We start from the raw sequence: 23,800 nt of genomic DNA, 5'->3' as shown, positions 1-23,800 counted from the left end.
TCAGAGCTAGCTCTCAGAATGAATAGAACCTCACACACTCCTCCTACATCTTTCAGCTAGGGCCCCCTGATTGGACAGAGTAATAGTCCCAATTAGGGACTTGTATTCTATGAAGCCCACCTGGCTGACCTCAATACAATCATTACATCTCTCCCCCAACCCCATAGACTGAGGACATAGGCTGATTCTTTTCTTTGTAGCTCCTCCAGGGACACTATAGAACCAGGTGAGGTTTCTCCAACTCTGACTCTGATTCTGATACAGGCAACATGAAACACACAGTAGCTCATCTCTTGTGTCTGGAGCATCTTGGAAGAAAATCATTCTCTTCTTCAGGCAGCAAAGGCATTGAGGTGGCAACATCTGCCTTGTCCATCTCAGACTCTAAAGTACCTTCAATGCTTGATGGAGAAGGAGAACCTACAGGTATCAGAACAGTCCCAAACACAATCAAGGAGCCAGGTACATTTTGCTCCTGCATCATTTGAGAGTTTGCAACTTTCATATGATCCATGTGCCTGTTCAGAACTATCATATCTATACCCAAATGTCACACGTCACAGGACCTGACCTCATGTCAACCATTCCTCTTACCCATGCAGAACCATTCCCATGGTTCCTCCATTAAAAACTTTATCCCCTGAAGTAAACTCTCACTTAGTGGAGTCCTGTTTCCAGCAATGACATTCCATCCAGGTCTGGGAAGATCAGATTTAACCTGGTGTGGAGTCTTCTCCCCATCTGTTGGAACTATCCCTGCAGTTGCAGAGTGGTCCTGTCATCAAATATGAACTGAGACAGTTCTGTAGTGTTATGACACGGGATAAACTCTCCTGCTTAATTTAAAACCAGCAACAGTAATCTGTAAAATTTGAGTGGCCAAGAACAATGTAAAGTAAAAATGAACAACTTTACTTCTTAAAGTATAACAGAATAATTAACTAACCACTATTTACAATTTCTTTCTCTAACCTATCTTTTACTTTCCCTTCCCAGCTGGAAGTTCTTGTCTTCAGATCTTTCTGTGTCTTCTTTTCTCCTTGTTGGGAATTTCTGCATCACAGGTTACTGATTGAAAATGTACTTTTAAGAGAGATATTCTTCCAAGCAGTCTGTTATAATGCTAGGACTTGATAGTTCTTCTCTCAACTGTTCAATGTTCCCTTGGTCTTATACTCCTGAGCAGATTAGATTAGATTCCCTACAGTGTGGAAACATGCCCTTCGGCCCAACACGTCCACACTGTCCCTCCGAAGAGTAACTCACCCAGACCCATTGTTAATGCACCTAACACTACGGGCAATTTAGCATGGCCAATTCACCTGACCTGCATATCTTTGGACTGTGGGAGGAAACCGGAGCACCCGGAGGAAACCCACGTAGACACGGGGAGAATGTGCAAACTGCACACAGACAGTTGCCTGAGGTTGGAATTGAACCCAGGTCTCTGGAGCCGTGAGCTGCAGTGCTAACCACTGAGCCACTGTGCTGCATCATTGGCTTTTAAGATTGTCAATGTACTCAATTCAAACTGGATTGGAAATTGGTTTTCTTTTTTGGGGTATAGTTTAAACTGACTGGCCGAATTTGAATTTGTTTTTATCTCCAGGCAACAAATTAATTGAGCTGTTCGACCAGGTATTACATTGTTGCCTTATTGAGAAGACTTACTGCTGTGTCCAGTAGTTCTGCTGTTTTTAACTCTCTTAAAGATACACCCACGTCTTCATAACATTTCCGCCTTAAGAAAAAATGATCCATCATGATGAAAAGATGGCTTTTTTTTTCTACCATTTAAACACATTACCCTAACATACCAATAACTTTCATATAAGTTCACCTTAACGTCTTCCCAAATAACTATATATATATATTCATAAAACATTAAATAAAGACAAATCTCATCCAAACTCAGTTAAATCCACAATAATGCATTTGCCATTACATTTTTACAACCCACAACATGTATGATTTTTAAATTAAAAGTCTGTAACATTAAACTCCAATGAAATAGTCTCAAATTCTTATCTTTAAAATGTTCTAAGAATGTAAGCGGATTGTGGTCTGTGTACACAATTGTCTCCGACACATTGTTCTTGACATACACATTAAAATGCTGTAAGGTCAGTACCAAATTCAATAGTTCAATCCCATTCTCATCCTCATGTAGGAGTACAGCCTCAACTCCAATGTCACAAGCATCAATGGTAACTTTAAAAGGTTTTGAAAGGTTTGGTGTAGCTAACTGGTTTGGTGGTTAATATCGATTTCAAATGGTCAAATATTTCCTGGCATGGTTCTGTTCACTGAAACTTTGTGTTCTTCAGCAAATCAGTTAATGGTGCCACTACACTGCTGAGGTCTGGAACAGACTTCTGATAGAATCTGCTGAGTCCTAAAAATTGAAGTACCTCTTTCTTCAAGGTTGGTCGTGGAAACTCCTCAATAGCCTTTGTCTTTGCATTCTGTGGAGTCAACTATCCATGACCGATGTTATGTCCCAAGAACGTCATCTCTGCTTTCGCGAATTCCATTTTATTTAAGTTTATCACTAGTTTTGCTTCTCGTAGTCATTCAAAGAGCTCTGCCAACTGTACCATGTGATCTTTCCAGGACTTACTAAAGATCACTACCTAATCCAAATAGACTGCACAGTTTTTTTATACCAGCCACAAGTCTGTTCATGAGTCTTTGGAATGTGGCATCACTTTAAACTGATATAGCCCATTTGGGGTTACAAACACAGAAATTTCTTGCACCGTCTGTGATAAAGGTAGCCAGTAACCACACATTAAGTCCAACTTGGTGATATAACTGGCTTATCCGACTTTCTCGATTCAGTCCTCCAATCTAGGAATTGGATAGCAGTCTGATTTTGTAATGGCTTTGACCTTCCAATAATCCATGCAGAATCGTTGAGTGACGTCCAGTTTGGGAACTAAGATGATCGGCGAACTCCATGAGTTGGCTTGGGCCAATGATGTTCTCGTCGAGCACAGCCTCCACCTCCATCTGGACCTGTCTGGCTTTGAAAGGATTAAGCTGATAGGGGTGTTGTTTTATCGGGCCAGTATTCTCTACATCTACTTCATGTACAATAGCATTAGTCCTCCCCATCTGATTCTTACACATGTTCTTGTACTGCAGTAACAAATCTTTCAACTTTGTTCTATGCCCCTGAGACTGATAGCTTACCAATCTATTCCACTCCTCAAGGACTTTTCAATTTTTAAATCTATTTTGAGGCACCTCAAAATCTATATCATTTGGATTTGATTCCTCACTCTGTGTGGCAGTAACTAACACTTGTTTCTCCAGTTCTTTCTCTCTCGTATAATATGGTTTCAACATGTTCACATGACGTACCAGATATCTTTTTTTTCCCCTATCTGGCATCTTTACTAAGTTCCTGAAGAAGGGCTCGTGCCCGAAACGTCAACTCTCCTGTTCCTTGGATGCTGCCTGACCTGCTGCGCTTTTCCAGCAACACATTTTCAGCTCTGATCTCCAGCATCTGCAGTCCTCACTTTCTCCTAGAAGATCTTTACTAAGTAGTTCACCTGACTCAGTTTTTTTCTCAATTTGATAGGGACCAGTAAACCTGACTTTGAAGGAATCTCCTATCATTGGTAACAGCACTAACATGTTATCCCTTTGGGAAAACTTCCAAGTCTCAGTGTTTTTATCTGCCACCTGCTTCATTCTACACTGAGCCCTCTTGAGGTGCTGTTTAGCTAACTCACCTACTCAGTTTAATCTCTCCCCCACCTCCAATACATAATCTAATTGTGAGATCTCTGACTTTGATCCTGTCAATTTTTCTTTAATTAATTTCAAAGGGCCTCTCACTTCATGACTGAATATTAACTCTAAAGGAGTAAAGTGAGTAGATTCATTTGGGGCATCTCTAATGACAAACAATATGAATGGGATACCTTTATCCCAATCATTTGGGTAATCCTGACAGAATGCTCTTAATATGGTCGTCAAGGTCTGATGCCACCTTTCTAAAGGTCCCTGGGATTCAAGGTAATACGCACTGGATTTAAAGAGTTATATACCTAAGCTATCCATAACCTCCTTAAACAGCTTAGCAGTAAATTTTGGTCTGACTGAATCTCTCTGGGTAGCCCATACCCTGTGAAGAAAGCTACTAACTCCTCTGCCACCTTTTTTGCCTTGATACTCTGTAATGGAATTGCCTCTGGAAATCTGATAGACACATCCATTGTGGTTAACAAGTACTGGTTCACACTTTTAGTTCTTGGGAGGGCACGTGCGAACGGATCTTCAAATGCGGGAATTGGCAACAAATTACAGCCTGTTTTATTACAGCCTGTGGCTTACCGATCATTTTGCATGTATGACACAAACAGCAAAAGTTAACCACATCCTTGTGCATTCCAGGCCAATAAAAATGTTTTTGTACCTTAGCCAGAGTCTTCTGTAACCCTAGGCGACCGCCTACAGGTAGTTCATGTGCTGCCCATAACACTTCCTGTCTGTATGTACCCAGCAACATATTCTAGTACACTTCAGCCCATTTCTCCTCTGCACTAACTTGGCGTGGACTCCATTTCCGTCTAAGGATTCTATCTTTCAGATAATAACCCTCTGGAATATTCTCTGCTTCCTTTTCAGAGTATGCATCCACATATATATCTTTTATCAACTTGTCTTTGCTGTTGCAAATCTCTTAGCCTTTCAGGACTAAACACCTCTAAATGATCCGCTGCCCATTCAGTTTTTTCCTGCATCATTACATCAAACAGGGTATCCACTAACTGAACCTCAACTCCTTCATCTTGGTCTTTACCTTTCACTTCGTACTGTGGCTTATGATAGTGGGATCTGGTTACCACACAGTCTGGGAAAATACCAGGATACTTCTGTTGTAATTCCTCAGTTTCTTGGTCTTCCTTGGGCTTCTCCACAAGGGGTGTCACTCTCACCTTGGATCCTGCCAAATCATTCCCAAGAACAAACTGAATTCCTGGAACTGACACTCTGTCAATCACTCCCATTGTAATTTCCCCAGTCTTAAGTTGGCACTCCAACCTAATCTTACATAGACAGAATTCTAGTGTTCCCCTATCTATTCCACACATTACACCACTCTCGTGTAACAGATCAGAAAGAGTGCATATTTGCTCAGCCCTTACTGACAGCAACTGATTAGATCCTGTATCTCTCAAAATTATAACTTCGTGTCCTCCTCCCCCTGTACTTTCGGAGTATACTTTACCATAGAGGCGAATTCTTTGTAGAGATCACGTATTAACTCCAAACCCAACCCCTATCTAAGCTGTATACTCTCCGCAGCTCCTTGGTTTTTCTTCAGATCTCCTTTACTATCTTCACTAATGTGAATGGCTTAGCTTCTTTTACCAGATCTTTTCTCACAGTGCCTTTCTTTAACGACCAGCATTGTGTCTTTACATGTCCCACTTTACCACAGTGGAAACACCTGACTCCTTTCACCTCCTTTCCACCCTCTTGAGCTTCTTTGTTATCCTACTGTAAAATCTTACCAGTTCTCTGTACTCTTGGTTTAGTAGTGTAGGATCTCCCCTTCTCCCCACTTCTGTCCCTCACAGGATGAAATAATGGCCGGAAGCTTGTCTTATGCACCAGCATGTACTCATCTGCTAATTCTGTTGCCCTCCTCACTTCCTGAACTTTTTGTTCCTCCATGTGAATTCTTACCATCTCTGGAAGTAAGTTTTTAAACTCCTATACCAGAATAATCTCTCTGAGAGCCTCAAAGGTCCTATCTATTTTCAAAGCACGCATCGATCAAAATGACTGTGTTCATTCAAACTCAACTTAAGTCTGACCTGGTTCTTTCTTTGTGTTTCTGAACCACCATCTATATGATTTGGAGATGCCGGTGTTGGACAGGGGTGCACAAAGTTAACCTGGTGTTGTGTGATTTTTAGCACTGTCTATATGCTTCTGATACCAATTCATAAGCACTTAACATAGCCTGTTAAACCTCTTCATAATCTCTTGACACCTCATGTGACAATGTGGCAAATACCCCACTAGCTCTGTCTACCAATTTAGTCTGAACTAGCATTTCCCATAAATCCTCTGACCACTCCATCTGCGTAGCCAATTTTTCAAATGAAATAAAGAAGGCTTTAATATCCTTCTCATCAAAATGTGGCAGAGTTTTGATGTATTTATATATATCACTACCTTCTCTTTTAATCTCCATTCTGTTAACCTGACTTTGTTGACGAAGTTGCAACTTCTCAAGTTCAAATTCTCCATCTCTCTGTCTTTGCTCAGCCAACAACCTTCTTTCGAAGTGTTTCCTCTCTCTCCTTTTCTTCTCTCTCGGTTTATCTTCTAACTCCATTTTCCTCAATTGTAATTTAGGTTTTCTACCTCTACTACACTTGTCTGTTTCTTTGACACACCCAAGTGTTTGAGTAACCCCATTATAATTTCAGCTTTACTTTTGCACTTTTAATTTAATCGACCACAAGCCCCCAAAATTAAACAAATTATCTCACCTGCATTTTATTTAAAGATCTAGGACACTAACCTGCAAGTGTTTTAATCTGCTGGGATTTTTTGTAACCCCAAATCTATTCAAATCGGTCTAAATCCAGTTCAAATCATGGACCTGGGCCTCCAAACTGTTATGACACGAAGTAAACTCTCCTGCTTAATTTAAAACCAGCAACACAGAAAAGATTTATCCCGTGCAGTAAAATTTCAGTGGCCAAGAATTATGCAAAGTAAAAATTAACAATTTTATTCCTTAAAGTATAACAGAGAATAATTAACTGACCACTATTTACAATTTCTTTCTCTAACCCATTTTTTACCTGCTCTTCTATTATACTAGTATGATAAAAGTCCCAATTAAGAATTACAAAACAACACTTCTGATCTCAAAACCAGGCAGCTTTGGTTCTTATTTTCAGATCTTCCTGTATCTTCTTTTCTCCTTGTTAGGAATTTCTGCATCATCTGCTAATTCTGATTAAAAAGGTTACTGATCAAAAAGGTACTTTTAAGAGAGATACTTTTCCAAGCAGTCTGATATGTGCTAGGACTTGGCAGTTCTCCTCTCAACTGTTCAATATTCCCCTGGTCTTATACATCAGAGCATTGCATTGTATCTTTGGCTTTTAAGATTGTTAATATATTCAATTCAAACTGGATTGTAAATTGGGGTATAATTTTTCTCTGGGTATATTTTAAACTGATTGGCCAAATTTGAATTTGTTTTTGTCTCAAGGCAACAAACTAATTGAGTTGTTCGACCCAGTGTTACATTGTTGACTTATTAAGAAGACTTGATGCTATGTCCAGTCGTTCCGCTGTTTTTAACTCTCTTAAAGATACACCCACATCTTCATAACAGTATCTAATGAAGCTGTAGGCCTTTTCTTTATTCCTGCCTTCAAAGTTTAGACTGCTCATTCTGCCACACCATTGGACAATGGATGGTATGGAGCGGTCCTTATACGTCAAATACCATTTGAATTTAGGAAATACTCAAGTTCTCTGCTGGTAAATGATGGCCTGTTATCAGTGACCAACACTTCCAGGGGTCTGTGTGTTGCAAAAGATATGCACAATCTTTCTATTGTCAGGCCCCTGTTTGACAAATGAATTCTGCACTTTGAGTGGGAGTCCACGATGACTAAGAATACTGAGCCCCTGAAAGGAACTGCACTGTCAACGTGTAACCAAGCCCAGGATTTACCTGGCCATTCCCGCGAATGTGGGGGAGCTGATAGCAGTACTTTTTGTTCTTGTTGGCACTCTGGGGATTGCATCATTAACACAGCTATTACTGAATCCAATTCTGGTCACTAAACAGATCTTTTCACCAACATCTTCATTTTGAAAACAGTAGACTTCAGCTAGTATCTAGTATGCTAAGGCAATCACACTTGCTCCCCATAACAATATGCCATCCTCTCCTGTGATCTGGTCTCTCTGGATCCAAAAAAGGTTTCAATTCTGGTTGTGATGGCCCTTTGATTTCCCCCATAACCACCAGCTGTTACAGTTGTGCCAGGACCAGATCTTTCTATGTCCAAAGTCTGATATTGTCAGCTGTGACTGGAAATGACTTTATATAAAAATTAAAAACCATTACTCCAATGGTGGAAATCATCAATGGTGTATATGCTAGTGGGAGGCAGCTCAATGCATCTGTATTTTCTAATTGGCCTCCTGGATGATATTCCGACATAATTATATGCACTCAGTATTCGGAGTCCACTGCTGAATTTGGTCTGAAGCTATGGGCAATGCTGTCTTGTCCTCTTTAAGTAGACCTAGCAGGTTTTGTGGTCTGTTAGTGTTACAAATTTATAGCTGTAAAAGTATTGGTGGAACTTCCGGAATCCAAATATGACTGCCAAATGTTCCTTTTCTATCTGGGTGTACTTGTGCTCTGCATAAGTCAAAATCCTTGATGCATGCGCTATTGGGCATTGCTCGTCATTGGACCACCTATGAGCTAATACTAGCCTGATGCTACACATGTGAACACAGATGTCACTTGGGATCATAGCGTGCCAACACTTTAGAGGATGATAGCTGTTTCTTCACTTCCTTGAAAGCTCTGGCTTGGCTACGCAACCATTTCCAAGGCTAACTTTTATTTAAGAGTTGATGCAGATGTGTCAGGATGAAAGCCAGGCTATGGATGAACTTTGTCCAGCTTTGTAAAGGACACCTCCCCTGCAGCTTTGTGTATAAATCCTCTATGCAAAGGATTAGGTATTTATTCAACAGTGAAAAGTGGTTTACCATTTGTTTGAAATCCTCACAAAAGGTGAACCAACCTGTCGAGCTTCACTATCGGTACAACCAGTGCTGCCCATTCTGTAAACAGGATGAGATTTTCCAGTACTTTCTGTTTTTGTTTCTGATTTCTAGCATCCATACTTCTTTTGGCTTTTATTAATGCAGAGACCCAGGTTATGTTCTAGGGACCCGGATGCAAATCGTGCCATGATATATGGTGGATTTTGATTCAATAAATATCTGGAGTTAAGATATTAATGATGACCATGAAACCATTGTCAATTGTCATAAAAACCCATCTGGCTCACTAATGTCCTTTAGGGAAGGAAACTGCCATCTATATCTGGTCTGGACTACATGTGATTGCAGACCCACTGCAATGTGGTTGACTTAACTGTTCTCTGGACAACTAGGGATGGGCAATAAATGCTGGTGTGACCAGTAACACCCATGTCCTGTGAATGATTAATAATAAAAAAACTACAAATATTTCAAGGTCATGCAAGGTGTACTGTAACTGCAAACTTTTCTTTCAAGAAGATTCCCTCCAACTTTAGAAATGAAGAGTTATAAACAATCCAATTACCACAATTTCATAGATTTTCACAAAATAGGTACTCATGTCTCATGATAAAATGGTTTTTAATAATAATCTTTTTCCTCTAATATCATAGTACAATGAATTTGACTAATTCATCATTGGCAAAATATTACATACCTGATATTTGGGGAAATGCTGTTGATTCTCATTATTACTCATTAGTAAACCATTCCATTCAGCTTCCTTATCAAAGGTGGCTAAGAGTAAGGTGCTCAATGCCACTGATGGATGGGTGCACGTCCTGTATGGTCTAAAACTAGTTCTCCAGTTCAGACTCTTTCATCTTGTGATAGACATTTTTTTAGACAATCTGTTCAGAAATGTTATTTCTCTGTAACGGGGGAAATTGAACCAGGGCCTCCCAGTTCAGAGGTAGGAACATTACCATTGTGCCACAAGAATCTTCCCCACTGTGAAATCATGGCTACAGTTAGCCTTGATTAGTGACCCTTAGATACTGAGGATGCTATTTGGAGAAAGAGAAAAACACTGAGTTAAGGGGAATGAATGCAGAACCTGTAAGTGGGACCTCCATTTCCAGTGCATGAAATAAATGACTTAGTGTGTGCCAATCTTGTTTGCCTTGGTTTAACATTGCAAGTCCTCCCCTTCACCCCTCCAGTAATTCATTCACACATTTTGGGTAGGCGATGACCTAGTGGTATTATCACTAGACTATTAATGATCTGGAGACTTGGGATCAAATCCTGTCATGGCAGATAGTGGAATTTGAATTCAATAAAATATTTAGAATTAATGACAACCATGAATCCATTGTAGATTGTCAGAAATATACACCTGGTTCACTAATGTCCTTTAAGGAAGGGAACAGCAGTCCTTCTCTGGTCTGTCTTTACCCACATGATTCCAGACCCACAGCAATATTGGGCCAATGAGACCTGGACCTGGAACTTCTGGCTCAGAGGTAATAACACTACACTGCACCACAAGCCCCTGAGACAACACTTTAACTGTGAATTGCAATATTGATGCACGTACTAAAACTGAGCATCTGTTTCACATTAGTTACTGCCTGTTCTTGGTTTGAAGGCCTAGAGTGAAAGGAGGGGAAATTCATTTCTAGATTTAATGACATTGATATCTGGTTGAGTCAGAACCTTGCTGTTTCTTCTTACCTCAGCCTGAGGGAGGAAAGTAATCTGTGTGGAAGCACCTCCCAGGTCCAGGATTCCTACAGTGTTTTCATTTGCACCATACAGGTGGCCTATAAAATATATTTTTTTAGGAAGTCAAATTCTGGTTATAAAATGCCACTAGTAATCTTCCTTTCTTAAAAAGATATACAATCTCACTTGTACTATAGTGCTACTTGTACTACTTATAGTTATTGAAACTACTGGCCAATCAGCCCAATGAGCCTATTAATTTTGGTCTGACTTTTAGTCCATTGAGTTAGTCTTGTATTACCCCCAAAAACTGCAAAATTAATGGGAGCTCTGACAGAATCCAAGGTAACTTTAGGTTTTGCATTTTTCATTGGATTAAATAATGGTTACTGTCTTAAGGTTCTATATTAAGTGGCAGCACAGAATGCTGTGAATTGTGAAAGTTTGGATGGTAACAGGCTGGTAAAGCTACAGCTAAACAAAAAGCTAGACCATGTTTTTAGCCATTCAAGAAATGGAAGAGAAAACACACACTTACCAGTCAAGAAGTTTATTGTGATCCAGGCTAAAATTCCTACAAAAAATAAAATGCAGTCAGCACAAACATTAAGAATGTTTATACATTTAATAACACTGCAGGTGTACAAAACAATGTGAATGTAATGCAAGAGACTGCTCCTTAGCTTGTTCCCTTGTTAAAGTTTTTCTCCAGAACTCTTTGGATCACTGCACTCCTTTCTTGACACTACTCTAATAAGTTAAGAACTGGGCCATTATTTCTTTAATGTATACTTTAACCAACTTAATGTGCTCAGGTAACATTCTGTTTATAGTTTCCATATCTTTTTATAATTGTACCCTTTGGTTCTTTACATACCTATTCCACCGACCTTTGGCATCACATTTCTCTCATTAATACAATAACATACCTTTAATTAAAACAACTATTGTGGCGGGGTCAGAACCAGAGGTAATTCTGTTTGTACTAAAAACACAGCAAATGATAATGATATGAAATGCACTGACTGACTTGGAGGAAATTGAATCAACTATAACTTTAATAAAAAAGGACACAAAACATTCAACATTTTTCTATTCATTCATGGGATGTGGGAGATGGTGGCTAGGCCAGCATTTATTTCTCATCCCTAGTTGTTCTTTAGAGGGTGGTACTAAGCTACCTTCTTTAAGCATTGCAATCCATTTGGTGCAGGTTCACCCACAATGCCATGAGAGAGGGAATTCCAAGATTTTGATCTTGTGAAGTGAAGGAATAGCAATATGTCAATATGGTGAGTGGCTTGGAAGGGAACTTGCAAGTGATGATGTTCCCACGTATCTGCTGCCTTTGTCCTTCCAGATAGAAGTGGTTGGGGGTTGTAAATTGCGGTCTATGAATCTTTCTGTGGTGCATCTTGTAGATAGTATAAACTGCTGCTACTAAGTGACGGTGGTGGATGGAGAGAATTTTTATGGATGGCTAATCAAGTGGGTTGATTTGTCCTGGATGGTGTCAAGCTTCTTGAATGTTGTTGGAGCTGCAGTCACCCAGGCAAGTGGGGAGTATTTCATCTCTCTACTGACTCGAGTGGTGTAGACTGTGGACAGGCTTTGGGACTCCGGAGGTGAATTACTCACCGCGGCAGTCCGAGCATCTGACCTGCTGTTATGGCTACTGTATTTATATAGCCAGTCCAATTGAGTTTCTGGTCAATGGTAATCCCTAGGATGTTGACAGTGGTGGATTCAACATTGGTAAAACATTGAATGTCAAAGGGCAGAGGTCAGATTGTCTCTACTGGAGATGATCATTGCCTGGCATTTGTGTGTTGCGAATGTCACTCACCACTTTTCATCCCAAGCCTGGATTTTGCCCAGGTCTTGTTGTATTTGAACATGGACTGCTCCAGTATCTGAGGAATCATGATTGTGCAATGTTCAGCACCAATCAGCAGCAAACATTCCCAATTCTGACCTTATGATGGAGGGGAGTTCACTGTTGAAGCAACTGAAGATGGTGGAGCCTAGGACCCTACCCTGAGGAATTCTCACAGAGATGTCCTGCAGCTGAGATGACAGACTGCCAACAACAACAACCAATTTTCTATGTGCCAGGTAATGACACCAGGAGAGAGATGTGTCCCCAGCCCCACCACCACTGCCCCCAGATTCTCATTAATGCCGGTTTTGCTAGGGTTGATGGCACACTTGGTCAAATGTTGACCCTCACCTCACTTCTGAAATTCAGCGCTTTTGCCCATGTTTGAACCAATGGCATAATGAGATCAGGAGTTGAGTGACCCTTACAGAACACAAACTGGGTATCAGTGAATAGGTTGTAGCAAAGCAGCTAAGTCCACAATATAGCTCAGTTGTGGACATACTTATGGATTTGATGCCAGTCAACTGGGCTGCATTCCATTATAACCCTGACTTGTGTCTTATGGACAGGCTTTATGGTGTAAGGATAAATCAATTAATGCAAGATTGCTAGCTTCTCACTTGCTCTTGCAGCCACAGTATCTATATAGAATCAACAGAATCCATGCAGTGTGACCACAGTCCATTCAGCCCATTAAGTCACTGACATTCCGAAGTGCATCCAACCCAAATCCACCCATCCCCCCTTCCCTATCCTTGTAACCTGCATTTCCCATGGCCAATCCACCTAGCCTACACATCTTTGGACTGGTGGTTAATCCAGTTCAGTTTTTTTGTCACTGGTAACCTCTAGAATGTTAACAGCGGGGGTTTCAGTGATGATTATGCCATTAGATTTCATGGGTTTATAGTTAAAGTCTCTTTTGTTGGAGATGGTCATTGCCTGGCATTTGTGTAGAGAAAATATTACTTGCCACTGAATTGTCCAGATCTTGCTGCATTTTGACCTGGACTGTTTCAGAATGTGACAAGTCACGAATAGCACTGACCGTTATGCAATCATCAGTGAATATCTCCAAAGCTGAAGTTATGACTAAGGGATGCTCATTGATGAAGCCACTGAAAATGGTTGGACCTGGAACAATATCCTGAGGAAATCCTGCAGAAATGTCCTGTACCTGAGATGGTTGACTCCAACAACTATAACCACCTTTCTTTGAGCCACACTAAAATGTTCAGATATATCATGAAACATGTCTCAACAAGATGGGACTTTAACCCAGGGCTTCTGTCCCAGAGCTAGAGACACTAGGGGTGAGGAATTCCAGAGGTGAGGTGAGAGTGACAGCCATTCACAAAGTCGCAACTGCTGTGGTTAAAGAAGGCAGCTCACAGCCACCTTCTGAAGGGCAATTAAGGACAGGCAATAAATGCTGGCAGCCATCAATGTTCACATCCCATGAGAAAATACATAAATTTTAAAAAAGGCCACCACATACAAGAGCCTTAAAGGTGGAATATAAATTTGCAAAAAGGAAAGAAAACTGAAGAACAGAGTGGCACAGTCTAGTTGCTTAGATTTTCCAAGAGTCATACAGACTCTGTCCAAAGCCTGAAACCATCCCAAATTCTCCTTTCATAAACAATGTAAGTTAAGATCATGAATCATTAGATTTCATAAGTCAAAGCCATAATAACATTTATAATGGTGACAAATTTTGGTTTACTAATTTAAAAACACAGATAGTTATATCACAACAGATCTTGATCACTGGGCCAGTGAGCCAAGGAGTGGCAGGAGAAATTTAATTTAGATAAATGCAAATTGTTGCATTTTGGTAAGATAAACCAGGCAGGACTCGCATAGTTAATGGTAAGGCCTTGGGGAGTGTTGTAGAACAGAGACCTCGGAGTACGGTGCTTAGCTCCTTGAAAGTGGCTTCACAGTAGGTAGGGTGGTGAAGGCAGCATTTGGCACACTTGCCTTCATTGGTTACTACTTGGCATAAACAATAAAATTATTTGGCATAACCTATTGTTCTGATGAAGGGCCATTGAATTAAAATATTAAATCAGCTTCTGTCTACCGATGCTGCCCAATCTGCTGTGCACTTCCAGCTTTACAACTTGCACTTAGACCTTAAAACTGGTAATAAATTCCAAGATATCTCACAGGCGTGCAATCAGATCAAGTTGCATCAAATAAAGGAGATGTCTAGACTGGCAACTAAAAGAGGTAGACTTGAAGGATCTGGGATGGTGGGATTAAAATGAAGGAATTCTGGAGTTTAGGCTGAGATGGATGAAAGCACGTCAGACTGTGGTTATGTTAAAGGGATAGGGACAAAAACCAAAGTTGGAGGAATGTAGAGTTCTCAGAGCAATGTATAGCTGGAGGGCCACAGAACCATAAGATAAAGGAGCAGAATTAAGCCATTCAGCCCATCCATTCTGTGCTGCCATTCAATCATGGCTGATATGTTTCTTAACCCCATTTTCCTTCCATCTCCCTGTAACCCTTGATCCCCTGACTCAACAAGAGCTTATCTATCTGTCTTAAGTACACTAAATGACTTGACATCTTGGCATCTATAACCCTCTGTAGTAATGAGTTCTACAGAGTCATCACCTTCTGGCTGAAGAAATTCCTCCTCATTTTAGCTCTAAAGGATTGTCCCTTTATCCTGAGTCTCTGCCTCCTGGTGCTAGTCTCCTATTAGTGGATACACCTTCTCATGTCCACTCTGTACAGGCCTCACAGTATCCTCAAACTACTTCATCCTTCTAAATTCCACTGAGCACCAACCCAGAGTTCTCGTGAGTGCCCTTCATCCCTGGGATAATTCTTGTAAACCTCTTCTGGACCCCCTCCTATGGCAGCGCATCTTTCCTTAGATATGGGGCCCAAAATGGCTTCAATATCCCAAGTGCGCTCTGACCAGAGCCTTATATAGCCTCAGCAGTACATCTCTGATCTTGTTTTCTAGACCTCTTGAAATGAAGGCCAACACTGCATTTGCCTTCCTAGCTGCTAACTGAACCTGTATGTTTAATCTTAACAGAATCCTGAACTAGGACTCCCAAGTTCCTTTGTGTTTCAGGTTTCCTAAGCCTTTCCCTATTTAAAAAATAGTCTACACTTCTATTCTTTCTACCAAAGTATATAACATCACACTTTGTCACATTGTATTCCATCAGCCACTTCTTTGTCCATGCACCTAGCATGTTCACTTCTTTCTGCAGGCTTCCAATTTCCTCAACTCTACTCTTTCCTCAATTACCTTGTGTCATCTGAAAATTTACCAACAGTGCCTTCAATTTCTTCATTCAAATTGTTAACGTATAATGCAACTAGTTGTGCCCCCTGTGGAACTCCACGAGTCAATAGCTACCATCCCGAAAAAGAACTCTTTAACACTGCTCTCTGCCTTCTACCAGTCAGCCATTCCTCTATCCATGCCAGTACCTTGTCCCTAACACCATGGGCTCTTATCTTATTGAGCAGCCTCCTATACACTACCTTATCAAAGGAGGACATAGAGAAATAGAGCGCCTAATTGGAAATAGAATGGGGAGGAGTTGGTAGTTGGCATTTGAACAAGAGGGTGAGAAATTTAAATTCAAAGTATTGCCAGTGTGGAAGCTAATGCAGACATGATAAGTAAATGGAGTTGGACCATTTCAAATTTGCAGAGAGTAAAAAGGATGGTATATCCAGCTGGAGAACAATGGAACAATCAAGTCTGTAGGTAAGTAAAGCACGAATGAGACTTGCAGTAGCGGAGGTGATGATGACAATATTATGGAGCTGGCAGGAGGTAGTCTTAATGACGGAGACAATATGAAGTCATAAGTAGAACTCAGGGACAAACGTAACTAGATTGCAAGTTGTCTGCTTCAGCCTGTGGCAGTAAGTAGGAAATTGGTACCTCAGGAATAGAAGTGTGAAAATAGTTTAGCTTGGATTTCAAGCTGACAGTCTGACACCAAAGAGGCTGTGAAGGAGTTGAGGGATAGAATTAGGTCAGGAACATAACATCACAAAACAGAAACGGGAGGTAGCACCTAGAGCCTAGTCTGCTATTCAGTACTATCATAATTTGAAGGATCGTGTTTTTCAATTCTGCCGAAATTTGTTATTTTATCTTTTGACTCTATTTTTCTGCCATCTCCTCACCTCACTAACCAACTTCTGAAATGGACATGTGCTTGAATAAGCTTCTTTCAGCAGTTCACCCAAATAGGCAGTCTTCATGCAAAAGTCTGAATAGGGTGACCAAAGGCCTATTGACCACAGGAGCAATTTTATCAAAGCTCAAGGGAGCTCAAGTCTTAGTGTCCCTGCGGTGAGTCAGAAGTCCCATGTTCAAGTTCCACCTGATCTACAGATAGGTCATAATAGGTCTGAACAGGTTGTTTAAAAATATCTATCCGAGACCATTACATCCCAGTTTCCAATACACAGAGACACACACACACACCTATTGCATGGTAGAATTCAGCAGCAAGAACCATACAGCTTCATCCTCAAGACAGGAAAGATGGGAGGTTTTATATATTTGTTTAGGAAGCAAGTACTTATGAAATACAAGTAACAATATCTAAATTGCAACTTAAATGATCATAACTCAGCATAACTAATGTAGACTTCAAATTATATTTAATTGGTCATCAGATTTGTAGAAAGTCATAGAATTATATTGTCCCTTTCCATCCCAAATGGTGCAGCAAAACATAACTGATTTTCTAGAAATTGGAAAATTATTCCCAGTCTAGAGACAGAATTAGCAAGAGGAGAAAATAAGCACACATGAAATTTTGGAACCAACCTTCATACGTGCCATTCATTATACTAACACAGTCATCTGGTACTAGAAAAGGAGAATCCTCAAATAGTTCCTGGACCTGGATTGAGAATACATATATTAGCGATATTGCTGATTTATTTTATACTATGCCCATGTGATTTTCATCTTTTTGTTTTAAATCTCCCTCAAGGTTAGATTCTCATTTTCACCATTTACCCTTACCATCCATCAATTGGTTCTCACAATTTTCCACCCTCCATAACACTGTTTCTACTTCTTCAAAGAATAAGTCTCCCGACAGGGATACAATTCTCTTGAGACCACAGTGCTTCAGAAGCATAGATTCTTGGAATGTGGGGGTTGCTGGCAAGGCTAGCGTTCATTATCCATTTGTTGCTGTCCTGAAATGATGATTACAGGCCTACTTGAAGTACTGATGATTTGAAACAATGACTCATGAGGTCATTTCAGTGGGGAGCATAAAGTTAGATTTACATTTATGTCAGTTGGAGAAGGAAAGCAAATTTGATTTGCTAAAATGAATATAGTGAACAAATTTGAGGGTGTAGTGCTAGAAAAGCACAGCAGGGCAGGCAGCATCTGAGGAACAGGAGAATCGATGTTTTGGGTATAAGCCCTTCATCAGGAAATTCCCAATGAAGGGCTTATGCCTGAAACGCCAATTCTCCTGCTCCTCAGATGCTACTGACCTGCTGTGCTTTTCTAGCACCACATTCTTGACTCTACTCTTCAGCATCTACAGTCTTCACTTTTTTTCCATAGTGAACGAATTGGATATTTAGACTAACTTAATTCTTTTATTGATTAAAGACTTATTTTTAGATTAAAAATATGATGAATTCAAATTTGCAAACTATCATGGTGTGCTTTGAACTCAGGATAATAGCATGCATATTGCTGATTTGTATCTAGGTAGCATAAACAAATCAGTCTGGTTTGAACACATTTACTTGAGCATAAGCAATACATTTTCCTCATAAAATAGCACTGTTCCAGTCATTATACCACTTCTTAGTCTTTAAAGTGTTACCAAGATGAAAGAGTATTAGATCGGTAATAAAAAAAACTTAGATTCTTGATAAATGGAAAAGTCAAATTCCTTTTTACTACATAGAAGCTTATGGCATTTTGAAGGATTCCTTTCTGTGACTTCACGCACATAAGTGGCTTTGCCTGATACCAAGATATTAGACTGACCCTGTATCCTGAATTTGGCTTTTTTTCCTATGTAATGGGTTTTTGCATCAATATATTATAAGGTCACACCTCTAATAGCAAAGCTTGGGCTTTCTGCTCTGGAAGCAATCGCAGTCCTGCTGTGGCTTTTAATACCACAGGGGTAGTATGCCAGTGGGTTGAAGGTATTGTCTGCTTTGCCACATCCAGTAGTTCGCGTACAGTCTCTGCACCCTAAAATACAATAACATAGGGCTTTAAACAAACAGGCCTTCTACTGTCTGTTCTACATAATACTATAAGTGTGCCAGATCTGAATATTTGTACACAGAAAGTGATTTCAAACTACAACATAATAAACAGAGCCCAGTGCTATGAAGGTAGTCACTGTTTCACTCTGTACAATGTCCTTTTATATCTAAAAGTTGTCTGTGATTCATTAAAATGCTGTCAATTTTCTACAAGACAATAATGGAAACACCACAAGTGTCAATAGGTTCAAGCTATATATACATATTTATGCGGACTATTGCTGTCATCAATACTTCAATTTCTAACATGTGAATTAGACACACAAAGGAGAGTTTGCCTTTGCCACACTGTGTTTACTCAACAAGCACACAGTTCTTCCTGAAGGCTCTTTCCTCCCTGTTGGATGCTCTGCAGCCAAGAAGCTGAAAGAAGATTTTTAAAAAAATCTATTATGAGCTTCCATTTCATTGAAGGAGATTCAAGCACATTCACATCTCCACAACCTGCTCTGAAAACTTTGTCCCTGCTGGTGGGATCTGTCAAAATGGGAACAATCTATAGTGTTTCAAAATAAGTAGCAACATTCTGAATCAAACAACCCATAATATTTTAAAATAAAATAATTAATTTGCTCAATGCTAACAGATCCTTAAATATGTCCCTGTATCTGTATCTAATTCCCTATCTCTGCATATCAGTTCTTCCTTGAGCACACCCTATCAGGGTACCAAGTTCAACTAAGATCAATAATTACTTGAGAGAGATTGTTTACAGATTAAGAGGGACGCTGTTGTTGGAAACAAAAACATAGGAGCTGCCAAATGGAAAATGATCATGACTTATTAATTTCACTGTTTACCATCCTGGTGCTCTTAACATCTTCATGACTGTTGAAAATTAACTAATCATGGTGACAGTAAAATATCAGTGGTAAACAGTTTTGGGAAGCCTTGTCATGCATAGAGTGCATGTAAAACAAATAAGGGAAGGATTCTAATCTCCTCCTCTCACACCCTAGAAAGAATAGAGAAAGAATAAGGCACACAAAGAAACAAACTTGCTCTAACTTGCTGATGTAACTTGGAACTTTGTCCTTTGCGTGCAACAGTATAAATACAGAGTGTAAACCTTTGCCCATTGGTATTTGAAGAGGTGTGTCAAAACAAAACAGCCTTTCTAGTTTGTTAGGTAAGTTTAAATATTCCCAGTCACACCAGCAGTCTCACAAATCACAATTGTAGAGATAGCTGGGTTTAATATAATAGGTTACAATACACTAATTTATTATAGTACAGCACACACAAACTAGTACAAGAGATCACTGATACCATAACTAAATAGGTTAATATGTCCATTAAGAATTGCAGAACTCACCTGCTCAGGGTCATCTACATAAGCTGACAGACCAGGTTTTATCGATTCAAATATTTCACTGTCGACTTGAGGGGGTTCTGTTTGAAAAACATGCTGGTTACTTATTTGAAACTGTTTAAAGCAATTTACAATTTAAAACAAATTTTGCAAGAAGTATTTGTCTCAAATGGGATATCTAAGAAGGAAGAAGTGCTTTGTTGTTGTATTTACCATACTAGTCCAACAGCTTTAAATGTAATTATCTTGAAATGCAGCAACTTATGCAAGCAACACCAGAATCATGCAATGCAGAGCAAGATTCCATAAAGGGCAATGAGAAGACTGACAAATTAATCTATTATAGGTAGTGCCCTTTGAGGAGGAATGTTGGTCAGGATATCCAGAAAACTTCTTTTTATACTTTGAATGAGCCATAGAGATCCAATTGTTATTTCTGATTTCCACTTTCCATAGTGGATTGGTGGGGTTGCAGCCTTCAGATCTTTCCCTTCTGCTTTTGCTGCGACTGGTTACTGGGCAATACTTACACGGAGGCATACTTTTCCTTGATTTCAGTCTGCAATTTGCCTGATGGATCAAGATCAGTGGGCACAAACATACGGACATGGACTCTGCAGTTTTGTCTGAATAGCTCTTGTCACTTACCTACAGACTCTGAGCCCTCTTGCACTATGTAACTAAAGCACTGAAATACCGTAATGTCCTGACAGGGAATCAGGCAATGTGAGAATTGGGCAAGGAACTAAGTAACCAACTGACTGAAGAATCCTTACTGAGTTATGCAGAACCTAAACCAGTAAGTATAAATTAGAACATTCAAAACAAAATCATTTACATAATAAATAACTGGAAAAGGTGGATTAAGAGAGAAAAATAAAGTAACTAAAATCTCCAACAATAATTAAAATATGTTTTCTAAAAAATAAAGACTTTTCTTAAGGCCAGTGATGTTGTTTGACAGAAATTAAGATTTACCACACCATTGAAATGTCACTTGCACTTGAATGGACAGGCCCCAATTTTCTTTGGCATGTTTTATTTGTAAACACTGCAAATTCATGCTCCCCTCATACGTGGCAAAGAGTTGCATTGAAGGCTAACAAAATGCTGCTCTCAGAATGAATGTACACCAACATTCCAAAAACCCTCAAAACTCAATTAGCAACCATCAACAGCTAGACATGCATACAAGGTTGGATTAATGCAGGATAATTTTAGCAAACAGGGAAGGAAGGGAAATAAACTAAAAACCTTTTCTTGAATATAGTTGCTTGTTATGGTGGGCAGAGGCAGTTGCAAAGGTTCCTTGCATACTGTTGTAATTGTGTGCACTTGCTTTACTATTATGGAATATAACATTTAGGACATCAAGTCATAATGTATCAGGACACCACAGCAGCAACAGGATTTCCAAAGAAGAGTCATGTCAGACTTGAAATATTAACTTTGTTTTTATTTCCAAAAATTCTACCAGACATGCTGAGTTTCTCCAGCACTTGCTGTTTTTATGTCAGATCTCTGGCAGCCACGGTACTTTGCCTTCATATTAGATTTAAATCGATTAACTATGTCAAATGCACACTTATGGACAACTTGCAACGAGTCAATGGAGTCGGTGTATAGGGAAAAATGTACTTACCAAGGCCTTTCTGAATGAAAGAGTAGATGTGTATGCGTGTCCCAGTACTTCCAGCATCAAACATGATTCCATAAAACACATTGGATACATTTACAGATGTTAGCCTTGAAGGTAAGATGTCCGGATTTTCAATTCCATACTGTGGGCTATAAACATCTGCTTCTGACAAAATAATGTAAGGCAGGGTAACAAGAAACTGTAGAACAAAGAGATCCCTCAGGAATTCCATCTTTTCTTAGAGAAGAAATGTTGGAAATGGCAGTGAAGGTCTTGTTTGGAATCTAATTATACCTTACGAATCTGGAACAAGAAAGTTTTGTTAAACAGTTTCTGTTGATGATTTTTAAGAAGTTTTGTAGCTCAGATTGAAGTTCTGGATGTAAGTTTGCTCGCTGAACTGTAGGGTTCATTTTCAGATGTTCGTCATCATTCTAGGTAATATATCATCAGTGAGACTCCGGTGAAGCACTGGTGTTACGTTCCACTTTCTATGTATGCGTCTTGATTTCTTAGGGTGGGTGATAAGATTTCCAGTTCTTTTTCACAGAGGATTGTAGATGGGGTCCAAATCTATGTGTTTATTGATGGAGTTCCGGTTAGAATGCCATCAACATAGAACATTACGTTGCAGTACAGGCTCTTCGGCCCTTGATGTTGCACTGACCTGTGGAACCAATTTGAAGCCTATCTATCCTACACTGTTCCATTTTCACCCATATGGTTATCCAATGACCATTTAAGTGCCCTCAAACCTGGCAAGTCTACTACTGTTGCAGGCAGTGTGTTTCATGCCCGTACTACTCTGAGTAAAGAAACTACTTCTGATATGTGTCCTATATCTATCACCCTTCAATTTATAGCTATGTCCTCTCATGCTAGCCATCACCATCCAAGGAAGTAAGCTTTCACTGTACACCCTACTAAACCCTCTGATTATCTTGTTTTTCTCAATTAAGTCGCCTCTTAACGTTCTTTAACAAAACTAGCCTCCAGTCCCTCAGCCTTTCCTTATAAGACCTTCCCTCCATACCAGGCAACATCATAGTAAATCTCCTCTGAACCCATTCCGAAGCTTCGACATCCTTCCTATAATGCGGGTGACTAGAACTATACGCAATACTCCAAATGCAGCTGCAGAGTTTTGTACAGCTGCAGCATGACCTCGTGGCTCCGAAACTCAATTCCTCTACCAATAAAAGCTAACACACTGTATGCCTTCTTAACAACCCTATCAAAATGGGTGGCAACTTTCAGGGATCTATGTACATGGACACTGAGATCTCTCTGCTCTTCTAGCCTACCAAGAATCTTACCATTAGCCCAGAACTCACCTCACACTTTTACACACTAAACTCCATTTGCCAACTTTCAGCCCAGCCCTGCAGCTTATCTATGTCCCTCTGTAACCTGCAACATCCTTCCACACTATCCACAATTCTACCAACCCCCTCAGTGTCATCAGCAAATTTACTAACCCATTCTTCTACATCCTTATAAAAATAACCAACAGCAATGGCTCCAAAAGATCCTTGAGGTACACCACTAGTAACTGAACACCAGGATGAACATTTCCCATCAACCACCACCCTCTATCTTCTTTCACCTAGCTAATTTCTGATCCAAACCGCTAAATCACCCTCAATCCCATGCCTCTGTATTTTCTGCAGTAGCTTACCGTGGGGAATCTTATCAAACGCCTTACTGAAATCTATATACACCACACCAACCGCTTTACCCTCGCCCATCTGTTTGGACACCATCTCAAAAGAATTCAATAAGGTATGAGGCATGACCTACCCTTCACAAAACCGTGGTGACTATCCCTAATCAATTTATTCTTCTCTAGATGATTATAAATCATCTTATAACAGTTTCCAACACTTTACCCACAACCAAAGTAAGGCTCACTGGTCTATAATTACCAGGGTTGTCTCTATTTCCCTTCTTGAACAAGGGGTAACATATTATATCTTCCAGTGTTCTGGCACTATTCCTTTAGACAATGACGACAAAGATCAAAGCCAAAGGCTCTGCAATCTCCTGCCTGGCTTCCCAGAGAATCCGAGAATAAATCCCATCCGGCCCAGTTTCAGACTTGCAAACATCTCCATCTTGTGAGCCACAATCCCGTTTAGTCTAG

At 39.9% G+C, this 23,800-nt stretch overlaps 1 protein-coding gene across 2 annotated transcripts in view; it reads right to left on the bottom strand.

Annotated features, from left to right (window-relative positions):
• entpd5a (ectonucleoside triphosphate diphosphohydrolase 5a) overlaps positions 1-23,800 on the bottom strand; it is a 66,329-nt gene that overhangs the window by 29,596 nt on the left and 12,933 nt on the right. For both annotated transcript variants that reach the window (XM_060829405.1, XM_060829404.1), the window contains 6 exons: positions 21,661-21,960; positions 20,022-20,098; positions 18,486-18,629; positions 17,220-17,295; positions 11,048-11,083; positions 10,519-10,607 (listed from right to left, as the gene is read on the bottom strand). In XM_060829405.1, the coding sequence (XP_060685388.1) occupies positions 10,519-10,607; positions 11,048-11,083; positions 17,220-17,295; positions 18,486-18,629; positions 20,022-20,098; positions 21,661-21,889 (651 nt within the window). In that variant the 5' untranslated portion in view covers positions 21,890-21,960. The remainder of the gene's footprint in view (positions 1-10,518; positions 10,608-11,047; positions 11,084-17,219; positions 17,296-18,485; positions 18,630-20,021; positions 20,099-21,660; positions 21,961-23,800) is intronic.

The sequence above is a fragment of the Hemiscyllium ocellatum genome, chromosome 8 (assembly GCF_020745735.1).
Source record: "Hemiscyllium ocellatum isolate sHemOce1 chromosome 8, sHemOce1.pat.X.cur, whole genome shotgun sequence".
Lineage (NCBI taxonomy): Eukaryota > Metazoa > Chordata > Chondrichthyes > Orectolobiformes > Hemiscylliidae > Hemiscyllium > Hemiscyllium ocellatum.
Note: the sequence above shows the minus strand (reverse complement) of the source record. Positions and strands in the feature narration are given on the sequence as shown.